At 38.0% G+C, this 14,822-nt stretch overlaps 1 protein-coding gene across 3 annotated transcripts in view; it reads left to right on the top strand.

Moving 5' to 3' along the window:
- The window catches only part of TENM3 (teneurin transmembrane protein 3), a 465,114-nt gene that overhangs the window by 159,131 nt on the left and 291,161 nt on the right, over nucleotides 1–14,822 (top strand). For 2 of the 3 annotated variants that reach the window (XM_085311387.1, XM_085311386.1), the window contains exon 3: nucleotides 1,228–1,506. The exons of the other annotated variant lie outside the window; for it this stretch is intronic. In XM_085311387.1, the coding sequence (XP_085167513.1) occupies nucleotides 1,228–1,506 (279 nt within the window). The remainder of the gene's footprint in view (nucleotides 1–1,227; nucleotides 1,507–14,822) is intronic. 3 annotated transcript variants of the gene reach the window in all.

The following is a 14,822-nucleotide window of genomic DNA, read 5'->3' as shown; positions in this document are numbered from 1 at the left end:
ATGACCACAGTAATAAAGCAATTAACTGCCTCACTAAAAGCTAGTCAATGGCTATGGAATTAGCTCTTAATATTTCAGGAATTATTTACACTTCTGCATTCATACTTTTCCAGTTCTTTCATTTTCTAATTAATAGGAGTCTGTTCTTGTTGCATTATAAGCTTTAACAATCTTACCAACCTATATTTTTGCTAAGCAAATATCTAATTTGGGGGAAATTAGGATTCTTATCGGGGTGTGGCTAACAAAAATGAAAACYTGTTCTAATTTGTTCCCAGAGTTCTGAAATAGCAGGGAGCTAGAGTGGAAAAGTATTCTGGGTATAAGCATGCAAATGAGCATGCCAAATGTCTGTATATCATAAAATGTCTTAAATCTGTAGACATAAAAGCAGGATGAAGACATAGCCATTAAAAAGGCAGTAATTTTTGAGTGTCACATAATTTAGACACTTTAAGTTATTGAAGTGTCATGGGTTTATGGCGCCTAATTTATTAATACAATCATTTGGGATTCACTTATGTCTCTTGCTCTGCCCCAAAACAGAGGCTAAAAGTCTGTTTAATATATACAGGCTTTGCTTCACCAGTAAAAGCCTAAAATGTTTCTCAGAAATACYGAGAGATGGAAAAAAAATGGCACTTTAGTCTTGCAGTTAGTGATTGGAAGTGATCCTATTCACTTACATTCTTGCATTAAAAAGGAGCAGAAAGATCCAATGTTGATCTGCTGAGGTCTCTTCCCACTTAAACTTTTTTCCCTTGCCACATTAGGCAACGTCTGGATGGGAAAATAACCTATTGCTTAGGCCTCTAGCCAGGGCAAAAAGAAATAATCCTGACAAATACCTTGGTACTGCTTTCACACTTTTCAAAAGTTTTTTTTTTTTTTTAAAAAAAAAGGCTGTCATTTATTTGTAGTCCTTTCATCTGCTGAATTGGCTGTCCTGAGTTTACAGGTTCTGTTATGTTCCTTTGCTACCTGCAAACACTTTTGATGTGTTTAAGCAGTTGACAAAACAGTGGCAAGGTAGGAAGAAGGAAAAGGGGCTCCATGGAGAGCTAGAGACAGGCGAATCCACTTGATCGTAGTACATGGGGAGTCTTGACAAAACGTGATACCTGAGACAATTATACACGTGAAGAGATTTTTAGCTTTTTATTTTTTAAAGAAAACAAAAACACGGAAAGCATTCTCACCTTTTGTTATCTTTTTCTCCCTAATCAGGACAGAATTTTACCCTAAGGCAGTTAGGAGTTTGTGAACCAGCAACTCGTCGAGGACTGGCGTTTTGTGCGGAAATGGGGCTCCCCCACAGAGGTTACTCTATCAGTGCAGGGTCAGATGCTGATACTGAAAATGAAGGAGTGATGTCTCCAGAGCATGCCATGAGACTTTGGGGCAGGGGGGTCAAGTCAGGGCGCAGCTCCTGTCTGTCGAGCCGTTCCAACTCAGCCCTCACTCTGACTGATACCGAACACGAAAACAAGTCCGACAGTGAGAATGGTAAGTTCTTACACGTATGCACGTATATATATATATATATATATCAATGTCTTATATGCTCTTTTGCTTGATGCTTGATTCAAGGAATGTCCTTGGATTCTGTGACTATGTTGTCTCTCTCACCCTCAGAAAAGTCAGTGCATAGTATCAGTCCTAAATTATGCAAGCTGTGGGTGTGATGTTTTAGCTGTAATTTTGAAGTTTAATGACAAAAAAGATTAGCTTTGACTTATCTAGGGCCATGTCACCTGCTATCCCTTGTGGAACAGAAAAGTAAGTGGTGATAAAGTTTATCCCCAAGGCCAGCTAGCAATCAAAGATGTCTTTGTAAATTCCTCTTTAAGACATCTCAGAGAAGTTGCAGAATCTGAGAATGGATGAGTGAGCACAAAGAACAGTTTATTAACAAGGCTCAAGTGACTGAAAAACAAAYTTGATCGTGCTTTAAACTTACTGGTTGATGAGAGCAATTGAAATTGTGGTAAAGAGGGAAGTGTGTCCTTTGTGCCTGCAGGACTGAATTACTGTGCAATTAAAATCCACAAGAAATCTCAACAGCAACTTTGTAGGATGTGGGGATACGACCATTGTGTTTAAAGCTTAGTGCTTAAGTGAAGAGAGGCCAATACAGTTGCCTGATTTATTTTTAAAACTTTTCCAAATTTCTTACCCTGGCTTGAGGTTGTGAGTTGGTGGTGCATGATGTTATATACTAAACGCGTGGATCTTAGAAAACATTTGATCTTTAACTTCCTTCCATTTGCACAGGATTTTCAGCTTTATTAGAATTAAAATATGATTATTTTGTTTACTTTTTTCTTTATTCCTCTTGAATTTGTCATATACCATGTCATAAAGTTAAAATGAAAATTAGAGCAATGGCTATTGCTAGATGTCTGCACTTCATTTTTATTAATTTACTAAACCTGTCAGCTATACCATAGCAGAGGCCTCTGGGTACAGCTTTATCACACTGTTGCAAAGGGCAATGTGGGTGTATATGAGTTGTGATCCTTTTTTAAAAAATAGTAGATTTTTATTTTAAACCAGAAGCAGTGATGTGTTACCCTACCTATTTTACTTTGTTTGAGAAGACAAAAAACAAAGCTATATTTTGGTATTACTCATACTTGTTGCCTGTCCCAAGTGGCTGGTTCCAACTGAAGACACCTGTGCACGATGGCAGTCTCAAATGGGATTTGGCTTTTCGTGTTGGGATTAGTGCTGTGTGCCTGAGGAGACAGCCCTCCAAGAACACTCTTGCCTCCTATTTGGAAAAATTGTTTTGAGGCAGAGGGAAGTTTGGACGGAGAAGAGCAGGAGTATTTGTCTGTCTGCCTTTGGAAGTGGAGATTGTGTTGGATGAGTCATGATCTCTCTGCTGCAAATGATCTAGAATAAGTTATGCAGTCCTGTGATTCCCCCCTCCTCCYTTTCTGGAAGGTCCATGCTGAAATAGGCTCCCTCAAGTACTTTGCAAGAACCCTAGGTTAATGATCTTTAAACAGACATGTAAGGATACAGCTGTCTAAGGAAATTCTGCATTACCAAGGAGATGACTGCTTYAGAAATATAATACTTTAGATACATTTTTAATGAACTTTAGAATTTTAAAAATAGCAAAATGTCTGGTTACAATATGCCAAAACTCCCTTTATGAGGGATGTTTTATTTTTAATGTGTGAGAAAACTGCAAATATGTTAAAAAAGACATTCTGCACTGGTTGAATTTATGCAAGAAGTGTGTCTGATGTTTTAGATACAACTTCAAAGAAGAGTTTAGTCACTAAAAAGGATTACAGTTGATTTATTTATTGATAGAGAGACCAGCAGTCCAACTTAAGAAGGTACTGGGACTGCTGTGAGGCTAATGAAATTTTGATGGCTTGAAAGTCCCCTGGGGTTATGAAACATACATAACTCGGACCATGTCATGGGTCTCCATTTCAGTGGAGATGTTACACAAGTGGTGAAAAACTTAATCTTCTTTGGCATTTTTCTATGAATTTTATTTCCACGGAAYTTGGGGGATTCAGCCAAGAACTGGCTTTAGACATATAGTCTGAACTCAGTATGTTAAATGCTCACAATAGAACAGAAAAACATAATTTAAAACCTTWTTTAATTTAATACAATATCATCCTGGCACATACATTCCCCCATCTAAGGACCAAACTGCAAGTTCAAGTTCTGGTAATTTATGGTGTAAAATTAATAGCTGTACTAGTCTGATAAATCTGATCCGGCTTTGAAACCAGAGCTAGAATTACGATGCGTCTCTCCTGTGCGCTTCAGCCCTCTTTCCTGTGTTTGAAAGCTTCCTGACTGAATTTCAATTGAACTGTTTTACAAGGAAATGCATTTCTATGTAAGAGATTTACCTCTAAAGTAGATAAGGAGCAATGGGTTGTCATGATCAAAACAAAACATACCGCCAGAATACACTTTCCTCACCTCAAAGGGCCCAATTCTGCAAGTGATGCAGACTGTTCACGCACGCAAACAAGTCACTGTTTTGAGTAGTATGTTACCATAAGCAGACCTCATTGGAGTTACTGGACCTACTTATGAAGGTGAGAATTTATCCTAAGGGTTTTCTAACTTAGAATTTTATTTGTTGAACGTGCTTGGCTTGTTTTTATGGCTTTTTTTTTTCTTTTTCTTTTCTCTTCCCAATAGGACAAGAAATAGAAGCTCAGCATGATTTCTGCTCTTTCCTTATAACTATTGTGTATATTTGCTCTTTGTAAATCATAGTAGGTAGCATCTGCTTCAGATATGTGTAAACAGAGTTTGTTGAAGATACTAACTTTTATTCATTCAGGCCTCAACAGTATGTGTCTAAAGAGCTTGCTAAAGCCACCAAAATTTCTGTATAATATTGGCAGGATTACAATGTCTGTTGCAAATGATTAAATCACAAAACTTTAAGCATAGTAATAACACACTATGAATACCAGCAGAATTTTTTAGAAAACATTAGAACTACTTCCCAAGCATAGGGAAATATAGAGGCATTCTCATCTCAAGGTCTTATGTTACTGATAGGTAAATCATTCTAAAGAGAAATATTTTTTCTTTATGCTGAGTGTCCTCATTCAAATTCCACATATGACTTTTGGCATCGTGTTTTGATAGATTTGTCATGTCGCCCTCCCAAAAGGAGAACTTGCATCTGTTAATCTGGGCAACCTACCAGTGTCATGTACAATGTGATGTATCAATTGGAGCACAATAARCATGCGTGTTTTTCTTATGTTTTCTTCCTATTCCCCTTGCAAATTCTCTTGGTGGCAAAATGAGATGAAAAGAACATGTTATTTGGGAATGTATCGGCACAACATGCGTGCATTCGTATTTCATAAATACTGTATCAAGAAATTTGTTATTAATCATTCTAGGTGCTGCAGCTTTGAAATTAAAGCAGCTCACGTTTTACATGCTTTTCAGTAACTTTGTTAATTTTGTTCTAAAGCTACTAAAGCTTATCTTTAAAATTGATAAATATTCTAGYGAAATAGAAGTTCTTCCAGGTGAGCTTCCAAGAAGCTTCCAGGTAAGCTTCAAATAGCCCTTTTGCTTAAAAGGCCAATATTTGTTTAAGGTATCTTAGAATCCACTCATTTGAATTATTTTAAAATACATTAAACTGTTATCCCAGACCTCAGGAGTCATCAGAAAGATAATTGTCAAAACATAATATTATTAGAGCAAGTTACTCCTAAAACGCAGCTCCTGACTCAGTTATGTTTTTATTTGTTTTGTAAAGTTCACAGCTATTACCAGTTTTGTATATGCTTCTTGCACAGGCCTGAAGCTCAGGCTATATCAAAATTTGTTTCTGAARAGGTTTTAGTCAATCATTTAAACTTGAGCTAGTCCATGCCACCTTCTGTCCCTTTAGAAGCAGTGCTTCTTGAAAAGAGTTAGGCTTTCTGGATAGATCTGTGCCATGTGGCTGACTGCCTACATCCACAAAGACTAGTTAAGACCTATTCGTATCTGGTATACAGAAAATAATTCTGGCAGAACTAGAATGTTGGATTTTTTCTAATTCTGTCTCTTGATAAAAGTTTTACACCAGTGGGGATTTGTTAGAAGATCAGACAAGATTAGGATGCAACAAAATAAAGAGAAGAAGAAAGGGAGAGGAGAATATGATCATGGCCTCAGGTCATTTCCACTTGAGTAGATCAATATATTGAAATATGGGCTCCCATTTTTTACAGGTATAGAAAAATAGATATTGCTAGTAGGAGGTTCATTGCTGAGGATTTCTATAAAGAGAAATTATCAACCTAATCAGCTGCTTGGGCATCTCTTTACTTCCTCTCTATCTTCAGTCAGTTTCTGTAGATAGCATTCTTGCAAACCTAATGCTCTCTTGTCCTTCCAGAATGGTGAATTTACTGACATTCAGATCTCTGAAAACCAGGAAATGCGTTGGTAAGATATTTGTCGAGACATCTTAAATCTGCTCTCTCTAACCCAATACATCTGTAACATATACTTGAACTCTGCATTCTTAAATAATGCACATCATTCAGGAAGTAGTGTTACACATTTTCACCTGTTTAGCGTTCTTTTTTATGCTATGACAGAACTTGATTTTTAGGTAAGTTCTGCTGAATACGAGCTGCTTCCTACCTGCTAGGCAAATGCTGAGCCTGCTTATCAAAAATAGCCACATATCTGATGGATTAATTTTCACCTGATGGATTAATATTCACCTTACTGCCATACCACCATTTACAACCTCTTCACTCTTACCCACACTATTCCATCTAGCAATTATCTACCCCTCATTAAGCATGCCAATATCTCTTAAATCATGCTTTGCTACTAGGAAATTTCATGACCAGGAAATCCGTCTGTTCTACTGTTGACAGAATTCAGCTCTGAATAATATTCAATATGTAAATAGGCATACACATTTTTTTTCTTTGGTTACAGACACGTGGAACCGAAATCAATACAGAAAAGAGGAGTCGTCCCTGGTTTTCTGCAATATTATCACAGTTTTTCTGTAGTTATGCCGATTTTCAGTTTCTATTACATCTACAGACCTGCAATCATAATATTTCAGTAAATCTTCCTAGCACTCACTCTTAATGCAATTGAAATTCATGTTGGGGATTCTCTTGGCTAGTAGTAGCTGTAAGAGGGAACAATTAAGTTGACCTTTTTCCAGTAAACTTTTTTGGATCACCTGGATTTCAGAGGTTTGAGTGTCACTGAACTTGATGCTTAGGAAAGGTGTGAGACTTCAAAAGGTTGTCTTAGTAATGCTTTTAAGATGGGAGTCTAGTACAGAATGTCAAGCCAAAAAGGTTGGAGGGTGAGACTCTCTGAAAGCATTTAACCAAATATTCTGATGCACAGGAACTGTAGGCTTAACAACAGCTGACCACAATAAAATCAAAATTGAAGTCTGTATAGAAAAACAAATCTATAAAGAGAATTTCATGAGAATTTACTTTTGGTTATTAAGGTTATAAATCCAAGCATTTCTAATGTGAAGGAATGGTGAAAGAGATGATTAAAAACCAACTAGCATACCTTAGGATTTCTTTGCAGATCTGAATTTGAAGGAAGAACCACCTAGAAAATAGAAGCAAGATCAGATTTCTTAGGAACAGAGTAATAAAAGTTTACTGAGATGCGACTGGGAAGTTTGAGGCATGTAAATACAATTATGAGACATAATCAGCAAGGGAGTAAAGACTTGTACAGAAACATGAATGCTAAGAATATGAGAAAGAAAAAGTTGATTTATTATTCAACAGTGAAGGAAGATTGGTAACACATTGCTGATGGATTTTCTTGTGGTTGTTTTTTGCTTCAGCATTTGCTACCTGGGTAACTGATCACAGAGCTGACATTTACACCATTAGTAACGGATTAGAGGCTACTTAAGTAAATACAATAACTCCACATGTATACAATACCTRTAGCCTCTGAGCTTTTGATGATCCTTCTTTGAGAAATTATTGAGAATTATTAGTTTTGGTTTTGGCAGGCAGAAAAAAACAGATGTAGGAAGGGCCAAGGGGAGGAAGAACCTGTCTAATCAGTTAGACGAGAAATATCCTAGAACAAAAAAAAAAWTTTTTAAGTCTGTGCTTTATAACAATGAGCTTTTGTTCTGAATGAATCTTGTCGAGCTGTGCTAATTTCCTTCAGTGACAGTATAAGCCACTTCTTGACAGGGAACAAGCAGCAGATGCTGACAGTAATAGGTATTTTGACATTAGTAAGGCTTCTGTCACTGTTTCAGTCCTGATGCTCTATATTTAGAAACACATAGTCTAAGTTCATTATTACAAGATAAATGTGCAACTTATTGGAAAAAATGTGTAAAGAATGATTATCAGTATTTCATGAACTGAGAAGTTGAATCAAATAGTATTCCACACAGCTTGTCATAGATTTTTGTAATGACTTGGATAAGGTGGTAGAATATTGCAACCTGGAAAGAATTGTGTACACTTTAAAGGGCAGGATGAGAAACTGGAGAAATAGTTTCACATGAAAAAGCACAGTTCAATAAATACAAGTGAAAAGACTTTAATATAAGTCTTTTCCTCACAAAAAATGTGAGGAAGACAAGTGGCTAGATCAGTCCTTTACAGCATCATAGAATAATTCAGCTTGTAAGGGACCTTTTAAGGTTATCTGTTCTAACTGTCTGCTCAGAGATGGACCGACTTTAAGTGAGATGAAGTTACTTAAAGCCTTGTTCAGCTGAGTTTTGGAAATTTCCAAGAATGGAGATTCTGCATCATCTCTGGATACCTTTTCCAGTGCTTAACCACTCTCATTGTGATTTTTTTTTTTTTTTTTTTTTTTTTTTTTTTTGGTATATCTAATCAGTATTTTCCTTGTTGTAGTCTGTGACCTTGCTTCAGGTCCTTTTACTTCCCTCCGGGAAGAGTCTATCTCCATCTCTCTATAGCCACCACCAGTGGAAGACAAAATTTAGTTTTCTACTTATGTCCTTCTCTTCTTCAGGCTGAACAAACTGAGTTTTTGCGGCTTTTCCTCAAGTTGCATGCTTCAGTTTTCTAGCCATCTTGATGGCTCTCAGCTGAACATACTCCAATTTGATAATGTCTGTCTTATACTGGTTACTGTGCTCTAAATGTGATCTTCAAATGCTGAATAGAGGGGACTAATCAGCTCCAATGACACACTACTAGTTTCTTCTGAATACAGCCAAGTATGTGACAGCAGCAGCAATGAGAGCTGATATACATACTGACTCCTGTTCATCTTGTCCATGTGGACTCCCCAGGTCCTTTACTACACAGCTGCTTTTCAGTGGGCTCCCAGCCTGTACTGTTGCATGAGGTTATTCTGCTCCAGATAGAGGGCTGCATTTGCCTTTGGACTTCATGAGTTTGTCATCCCATTCCTATGACCTACTGAGGTCTCTTTGACAGGCAATCCTGTGCTGAAGTGTTGAAAAAGCGCTCTCCAACTTGGTGTATACAGACTTGCTGAGGACACATTCCATCCCATCCAGGTCACTAACAAACGTGTTAAATATAATGCAGACATAAAACAGCATCAGCCTCAATACTAACTGAGAAACGCTAGCTGGTTTTGAAAGCAGTATTTTTTTTTTTTTTTTTTGATCCAGCCAGCTTTCTACTCATTGCACTTTGTAGGGCCCCCCCCCCATCCAGTCCGTCTCTCTCCAGTTTGGCTACCAGGGTGGTGCAGGAGACAGTGTTGAAGCCTTGCTAAAGTCAAGGAAAACAACATTAGCTACTCTCCTTCTGTCCACTGAGTCAGTCATCTCATCATGGAAATTAGTCAGATTGTTTGGGTGTGATTTGGTCTTTGTAAATCCATGCTGGCTGTTCCCAACCACTTATCCTCCATGTGCCTTGACAGGGCTCCAGGAATACTCCAGCAGCATTTGTTCCATAATCTTTCCTGGGCAATTGGGGTGAAGTTGACTGTCTCTAGTCCCTCCACCACCACCACCACCACTCAACTCCTTCCCCTTCTTGAAGATAATGTGTCATTTCTCTTTTAGAAGTCATCAGGACCTCCTTCTATTGCAATGACCTTTTGAAGACTATAGAATGGCCTTGCAGTGACATTGGCCAGCATTGTRAGCGCCTGTGGATGCCTCCTATCTGGTCCCATGGGCTTGTGCATACCTGGCTTGTTAAAATGGTGCCTAACAGCTCAATTTTCCCCTATAGAGGCTTTACTCCCCCTGACTCTCCTGGCACACTGATCTGGGAGAGCTGAGAGCAGATTCTGCTGGTAAAGAAYATGGCAAAGAATACATGTGGATGTGCTTTGTCACTGGGACTCGCTTCATTGGCAGCCTACATTCTTCTGTCTCTTTTTGCTGATGTACTTGTAGAAACCCTTCTTATGTCCTTTGCATCCCTTGCATGTTTCCGCTGTGGCTGAGCTTTAGCTTTCCTGTCTCCAGCTCTGCAGGTCCACCAAATGTTTCTGTATCCCTCCTGGGCAGCCTTCAGCTGTGGGGCATAGTGGATCACAAAAATGTCAGCTGTATTTTCTTTAGGTACGTGAGGGTATCTTCCACAACCTTGTAAGAGGTCTCTGAATTAATCCCACTAATGCATTCGGCAGTGCTGAGACAGAACTGCTGTGGCTGCTTTTGGGACTCATTTTGCAGAAACTGCCAGCCGAATGCCATGATAGAGAAGGGGCCACTAGAATGATCAGAGATTTAAAGCATATGACTTTAGAAATGATTGAGAGAATTCAGAATGTGCTCTGTAGCATGGGCAAAGATGCTGCTGCCTTTATAAAGGTTGCCTACTGCCCACATGTGCTGCAGATAGGACAAGAAGCAAGCAATATAAATAGCAAAGAGGAGAATGGTGGAAGTCCAGGGATAGCTCAGTGGAAGAAATTGCTGAGGAAGATGTGAATATTTCATCATCCAGCATATTTTCTTAAACATTTTTAAAATGTCAGTTTAGCTCCTGTCAATCCTACTTTGTGGAAGAGGATAGACTCAAACTATTTTGGTTCCTTTCGGATGTTATTTTCTGTAATTCAGTTATTTTATCACACATTTTAACGTAAGAAGGGCAAAACAAAAGTATTAATATGCCTGAAACATTGTGTTGAGAAAATGAAGCCTGTAGAAATGTTGCTTTGTAACTTACTATAATATTGATATTTAAATTTTGTTCTATTCTTCTGATTGTAAATGGTTAACTTCTGGTAGATGTTTTTTTCCATCATTTTTAGATTGCTATACAAATATTTCTGTTCAGTTTCCCTAAACAAAATGCATTCTTCTAGATGTGCTTACACAAGGGAATCTTAAAAAGACAACAGCTCTTTTCTGTTTGAGTTGTGTTTGTGGTTTTTTTTTTTTTTTTTTTTTTGATTCTGAGGTTGACATGAAAGCAAACCATGCTTTGCACATCTATAAACTGATGATCTCTGCTGTTTTGATTTGGAAAGTGTTTTTGATGTCCTTGAAAAATCACAGTGGTAGCAGTAAATTGTTTTAATTAATGAATTAGAGAGGAACAGATTTGCTGAATCAGGTTTATTGATGTAATTATCACTGGAATAAGAATGGAAAAAAATGTCAGAGCTATGGGATTGTCTGGTTCATTGTCATCTGAAAGCAACTTGAACAGTGAAAAAGTCATCTACAATATAATTTACATGTAATGTGTGTTTCCCAGGCACCACTTCCTTCATTTCCTGTACACCTACACCTGTGTAAGGGTGAATGGTGCGTGTAGGGTTTGYGTCTATATACATGTATATGTACAACTTCGTGTGGGAAGCTTCTCACTGGAAGAGCCTTTGCCTGCTATGGTCATTGTGGGTAGTCCAGGATTCTCCAAAGTACTTGAGAATTTGCAGAAGACTTGTATGTTGCCTTTTTTTTTTTTTTTTTTTTCAAAGTTGTAAAAGAACAGCGTAAGAGTTAGGAAAGATGATGAGGAATAGTGTTGATTAGTTGTGAATTAAATTATTTGTACTGAAATAGTTGAGGCAAATCTCTTGTATCCTTCTATCTTCTGTTAGGGCATCCATGGTAAATACTAGGTTTGGGGGGTTTGAAGGTCCTGTGCATCTACTGTACTAGGCCTGAACTGCTACTGGTGAATTTCTCTTAGTACTTTCATGGTTAACTAGATGCATCTGAGACAAATTCTAAGCATTCCCACCTCCTGTGTGGTATTTGCAACATAAAAGGAGTTAACTGACTGGAAACACTTGTTTCAGATTGTCAGGCCACTACAGAGTAAAAACTGACACCAGACTGTCTACAGTGATCACTGTATTTTGATTTTTCTTTTCTTTTTCTTTTTTTTGTCCTTTGGTCAAATATATATACACGTATCAGTATGTATATGGCTATGCATGTATATATATGGCTATGTTTACAGACCTTCTTCTTACAGTGATATTTTCACAGCTTTTACACATGGTTTTGTTATGGATTAAACGTACAGGGTTGAAGGCAGGTTTCTACTTCCCCAAATGATTCAGAAACTGTAAAGCATTTCCACAATGAATCTGTGGGCAGTCATGACTACAGGCAAAGGAAGGTTACTCTGCTGTTACACACTTTTGTCCCTGACTTACTGTGTGCTGGAGAAACACTTTTTTTCCTGTGGCTAGGTTTTCATAAATGCAAAATGTGAAAATTGGTTTAAAAAAATGGAAAGCCTACTTCTATAAATTGCTTTATAGTTATGAATTAAATGTTACATAATTGCTGATGATTAATGCTGTGGAGTCTCAGTTTGCACCTGTGGCAGATGGTCTAAAGAATTTGGGTTGCTCTGTCTCAGTACAAAATTTGAATTGCTTTTTGTTGTAGGTTTGACTGACTCCAAGCTGTATTTGCCACCTCTGTGGTTTGTGTAAAAATAGCAGAAATTAGAAGTCTAATATCCTTCTTGAAGAAAGTTTCAGAGTTGTCTTTTCTGCCTGTTGCTGAAGATGGATTTTGAATGTGTCAAAGTGATTTATAATCTTTGAAGCGCTTTAAAATTTTCAAGGTTTCCAAGGTATCCAGGTCAAAATGACTTTGAAAGGAACAGTCTTGGTTATCAATATTTGGTTAGATGGAAAGCACCCAGTTTCCTTCCACATAGAGTTAACCAGAACTGTTCAAGCTGCTAAGTTCTTCATTGCACAATTGCCATATGTTCTATAAGGAGATACATTTAAAATTGCTTAAAAGCTGCACTCAGTGGGGAATTCTGCAGCTCATTCCCTTAACTACTTTAGCTACAAAGAACATATGACATCTTTTTCATTAACTGTCTTTACTGCTTGTTTGCTTCCAGTGGAGTTCTAGGAGACTTTTATATTGTTTTGTAAACTCAATATTGCTGGGTCCTGGCTGCTTATGGCAATGAGATGAGATTAGATGCTTTTGTTAACAGGCCCCAGACTTTAAATTTATAAGGACTAGGCACCGTCTGTTCTCAATTAAGGGTCATGAGCTCTGAAATTAATTCCTTCCATTGGTCTGTTAGACTCAATCTTTTGACCTAAAGTCATGATAAGGCCATATTAGCCTCTTGAGCCTTGGAAAATGAGGAGTTCATGTAGGGACAGTATTGTTGTATGGGATATTCCTTTTAGCTGATATCAGAGTAGTTGAAGGTAATGCTTGTTTTTTCATTGTACAGATAGTGGTGTTGTGAAAAGTGCCCTAGAGATTCAGAGCTCAAATCCTTGTGTGCTGTAGCAGAACTTGTGCTGCCAAAATACATGAGTACTAAGGAAAATCAAATTAAAATAGGGAATGTTGACTATGTTCACAGGAATACTTAATGTAGAAGCTGGGCTGAATATAGAGGCCTGTTGTTCCCAGACACATATTTGCTCATTATATTAACTATACTTTGCCTCAGCTGTCTTTCATCGGTAAAAGTTGCAGCTATAAAGTGATGCAGGATCTTATCAGAAATCCTGGTACTAGAAGTCTTCTCTCGGAGCTTCTGTAGAGTTTGTGTCTGTCCTGTGGTATGTAGATCTTGCAGGGAAGTGATGGATGGATGAACAAATTGGTTTACATTTCTGAGGTTAAAACTTTTTTTTTAACCACTCGTTTCCTTTTTGTTTTTAATTGAAAATTGAGATTAGCTCTGTCACAGTACAGCAGGGAGTGCTGAGGGGTGGGGAGAACCTATAGCCACAAGCTGTTTAGTTTCTAAAGAAGAGCTCCAAGATGCTGGAAAACAAAGCTGTCATTTAAATTTAACATCAGTTCTTTATATTTGTAGATGAAAATGTATTTTATAGGCTTCAGAATCTGGTAGACAGCAGCAGACACCAATTAAATTTATACCACACCAGTAATTTTCTGGAGGATAGTTTGTAAGAATACTGCTTTTAAGACAAAATCTTTTCGAGGTATAAGTGTGTTCCTATCTTACCCCAAACTGCAATTGATTGAGAATGTTTTGGGATCTGCTAGCTATTAAGTTAAGAGTAGAAACAAGCAGGGAGGGAGTCCATATGCCTGTGGCTTTTCATATCTAACAACCTCCATCACGTAAAAATAACGCAGCCTTGTTTGACTTCCTACAGGGAGCAAACCTAAAGTCAAAGTCAAAGTGACTGCCTTCGCAGGATGGAGGGAATGGCTGTGACTGCTTCACCCGRGTGTTGCTTGTTGATGACCTCTCAGACAGAAGATAAACTCAGGGATTTGGGTTTTTTATTACTCTTTTTCTGTATCTCCTAAGTTCACTCAGCTCTCTATCCAACTCATAAATTCCCTGTTTGCAGGGCCCTGTGGATAGTTACCGCTTCCAGCATGCAGAGGTTTATGCTTCCAAGGCCGCCTGGAATGCCAGGGCCACCTGCCCCCTTGGTACTGCCAGGGCAGTTTTATGTATTTGCATTATTCCTCCACAATTTTTTAAGTTGTCAGAAGATGGCTGTACCTTCCAGTTGCGCCCCGTAGGTTAGCCTGAAACACTCTTTCATGGTCAAGAGAAAAACAACGCTTCTTGCTGTTTCAGCTGTTAGATTTCTTTCTTTTGTTAAAGCCAAGTTTTGAATAGACAAGAATCTATTTTCTTAATACATAATATGTTGCCTTTATAAAGGGGGAGTTGTTGCAATTTAGATAATGCCATATAGCAGCTTAGTAATTGGGTTCATAAACAGCTAGATGAAAAGATTTTCGTCTGCTGCCTGCTCTTAGGAGCTCCTGAAGTTAAATAATTTGAAAGATATACCCTTTTCAACATCACCTGAATGAGAAGGATGTTGCAGTCCCTGTGATCTGGAGCATCTTGTGTCAGTGAGGCTTAGATGGCTCTGCC

The sequence above is a fragment of the Rhea americana genome, unplaced genomic scaffold (assembly GCF_003343005.1).
Source record: "Rhea americana isolate MKP2758 unplaced genomic scaffold, rheAme1 scaffold_34, whole genome shotgun sequence".
Classification (NCBI taxonomy): domain Eukaryota; kingdom Metazoa; phylum Chordata; class Aves; order Rheiformes; family Rheidae; genus Rhea; species Rhea americana.
The sequence above is the reverse complement of the archived record's forward strand: the minus strand, read 5'-3'. Positions and strand labels throughout refer to the sequence as shown.